The sequence below is a fragment of the Etheostoma spectabile genome, chromosome 18 (assembly GCF_008692095.1).
Source record: "Etheostoma spectabile isolate EspeVRDwgs_2016 chromosome 18, UIUC_Espe_1.0, whole genome shotgun sequence".
NCBI classification, from domain to species: domain Eukaryota; kingdom Metazoa; phylum Chordata; class Actinopteri; order Perciformes; family Percidae; genus Etheostoma; species Etheostoma spectabile.
The window spans coordinates 10338931-10341956 of record NC_045750.1 but is presented as its reverse complement, the minus strand read 5'-3'; the positions used below and the strand labels follow the sequence as shown (position 1 = coordinate 10341956).

The window sequence follows — 3026 nt, the reverse complement described above, 5'->3', positions numbered from 1 at the left end:
TAGATAGATAGATAGATAGAAAGATAAATAGATAGAAAGATAAATAGATAGAAAGATAAATAGATTGAAAGAGCTCAACAATTAATTTCTAAAATATGACGTCAATATTAGCATAAATATAGGCTAGTTTGTATCATTATTATAAATAGTAATATTAACGTTATTATTATTATATAGGTTAACACTGGAAAGTGCTTTTTTCTGAACAACATGCACTGTTATTGATGATTACATTGTCGTTTCTCAGTAAAAATGAACAAAAGTAGGCTACTATAAATAGTAGGCTATGGTAAGCATCAAAACAAATCAAACTAATGTAGTTGTAGTTGTAGTTAATTAATGTAAAGTCATACTTCGATATACTACTTAAGTACACTCTATATTAGTATAAACTTTAAAAGTTACGTTGTATAATTCAAATATGCCCTCAAAACATGACATTTTAGGCTTGTTTATATGTAATTAATTCACATTGAGGATTTATGACGAAAAGTTGGTACTGATCTGATACCGGTGAGGTACTCTCGCGAGATTCCAGGCCGTGACATGATCACGTTGGTAGAAAACCAGGAAATCAAAGGTTGTGTGGAGTGAAAGAAGTGGAACATAAGCTTTTATCCTCGTTTTCGATAATGTCTCTTTACAAAAACAGTCCGTTTTTAGTTTGTTTAGTATTAAGTAGTTACGCTCTCGCGTCTAGTGTCGGAGTGAACATCACCGCTTCAGATTCAGCGGACAAACTGAAACAAACCGTGTTTTTGAGCCCTGCTACTCCTGCTGTTGTTGCCATGGTTGACTCGCCTGTGTTCAAGCCCGGTGTGGACTCCCTCTTCTCCCTCAATCTGCTGTCTTCCTTCCCAGAAGACCTGGAGATCAGCGACTACTGCAGCGACCTGCTTCACATATTCGGACAGCGGTATGTCGCCTATGTCAACTGCTTGGTGACTGCTGCCCGACCTGTTAAAGTTTGCCAGAACTGTTTCTCCAGTTATGGCAGCCTCATGAACATCTATATGAACATATCATCAGACCAGGTACGTGCCCAAATACAAAGTCATTGTCCGTGTTTTAGTTTAGACGGTAAACTGTCTGCCTGCTAAAAGAGGACAGCAGGCCTTCTTTGTGTGCAGTTGACTCACGAGTCACGAGTCTTGTGATGTGACTAACTGGTGGTGACAGTTTTAAGGAAACGCGAATTCATCTGCTTGACTTGCAATCAAATCGCCAGACGAGGAACACATTTTTTTTTTTTCTTCTAGCGGATCTATTTGTCAAAGTTGTGTACAAACAGCTGAGTGAATGATAAAGTGGGCCTGTGTGTCCCCAGATGGGTCCTGGTAATGTGAGCTGCAGAGACAGCCTGCTGCGCAGCGATCATCTGATGCTGGTTTACCTGCTCTACAGCAACATGGAAGACATTTGGAAGAAATCAGCCTGTGACAGTAAGTCCTCCTGCAGAAATGTTAACAGAGCTGAATTATTCTGATTCTCTGTTTGCGTAATTGTGAATTTGTGCCATTGTTTAAACTTCTGACTCACACAAATATAGGTATTCATTTGATCACAGAGGTCAAAGTGCAGGGTCAAGCAGAGGCAGTATTCCGTTAGGTCCAGGGTTTTTCTTTAAGGTGCTTTAATTAGAGCAAATATGGGGGAATTATTTTCACATGCAAGGTTTGTGGTGATTATTTTCATCATCAATTCATTGATTATTCATTTTAGTTTATATGTTTTCAAAATGTCAGGAAATAGTGAAAAATGGACGTTAAATTTCCTAAAGCCCAAGGTGGTGTTATCAAAAAGCATGTGTTGTACAACCATTACATAAGACAAATAAATGCAACAGATCCTAACAAATAAGAAGGTAGACTCTTTTAAACATGTACTTAATTAAACAGGAATGATGATCAGAATGGTAGGAGTAAAGAACATATTAAACAAACTATTTCATTTACCATTTGTTTTAGCTGTAGTTTGTTTCTGCATACACCTTTTTCACTGACATTGTCATTGTTTCTATTTTTAAACCACAATAACTGAAACTAAAAATAGGGGAGTGATTTATATAACAAAGGTCAAACCTTCACAAACCACCACTGCACTTCTGATTTCAATTTGTCCACTTTTATTGAATAAGTAGTCCTATCTGATGGTTGTTTTTACTTCCTGTTGTGCAGACTGCATCAAGGGATTCCAGAGTATGACCAATGACACGCTGTACTTCATAAGCTCTCTCAACCAAACTCTCACCTGCTTTGAGAAGTATCAACAGGTACGCCATAAATCAGATGAAGATGTCTGTCTGTTAACTTTATATTTAGAAGTTAACAAGGATGTCTTTTCCTTACAGGGGAACCATACAGAGCTGTGCAAAGACTGTAAGAATGCATACAGAGACCTGAATGAGCTGTACAGCCGAATGGAGACAAATCTGACCATGTGTGTTGACATAGAGGATTCGGTATGTATGTCAGGGAATCATAGAACTTTTTAAGAAGGGTAGAGAGTAAGCTGCGCCCTCTAGAGGACTCTGTAGACACTATAGGGCGATCCTAAGGGTCTACCTCTGCCAGACTTGTCAATAAAAAAAATGCAAGATGTAGAAGCCCTGAATACAGTACACATTTGATGACAGAAACGTAACATGGTTGTATTAATAATGTCCTATAATTGTGCTGAGCTCAAGTTTATGTTGCGTTTGGGACTTTGCCTCGTTTCAGATGAATATGACTCGCAGACTGTGGAGTAAGAACTTCCATTGTTCCTTCCCCCGTGAGGAGACGGTGCCTGTCATCGCTGTGTCCAGCTTCATGCTCTTTCTGCCCATCATCTTCTACTTGAGCAGCTTCCTTCACTCTGAACAAAAGAAACGCAAGCTCATACACCGTGAGTAACCAGCTTAATTCACCCATTGTCACACAGGGAGATTTTTTGACGGGTCTTGGGGTCTTTGTAGAGTGAAGGGGGATTGACTGACTGTGATATTAGGGTTTGGCTGGGATGGGGGAAGTGTGTGTGTGTGTGGG

At 39.2% G+C, this 3026-nt stretch overlaps 1 protein-coding gene across 1 annotated transcript in view; it reads left to right on the top strand.

The window, feature by feature from the left end:
- The first annotated feature begins 536 nt into the window (after window positions 1-536).
- The window catches only part of ostm1 (osteoclastogenesis associated transmembrane protein 1), a 4664-nt gene continuing 2174 nt past the window's right edge, over window positions 537-3026 (top strand). The window contains exons 1-5 of the mRNA XM_032542587.1: window positions 537-1034; window positions 1328-1442; window positions 2178-2272; window positions 2351-2461; window positions 2721-2886. Of these exons, the coding sequence (XP_032398478.1) occupies window positions 633-1034; window positions 1328-1442; window positions 2178-2272; window positions 2351-2461; window positions 2721-2886 (889 nt within the window). The 5' untranslated portion in view covers window positions 537-632. The remainder of the gene's footprint in view (window positions 1035-1327; window positions 1443-2177; window positions 2273-2350; window positions 2462-2720; window positions 2887-3026) is intronic.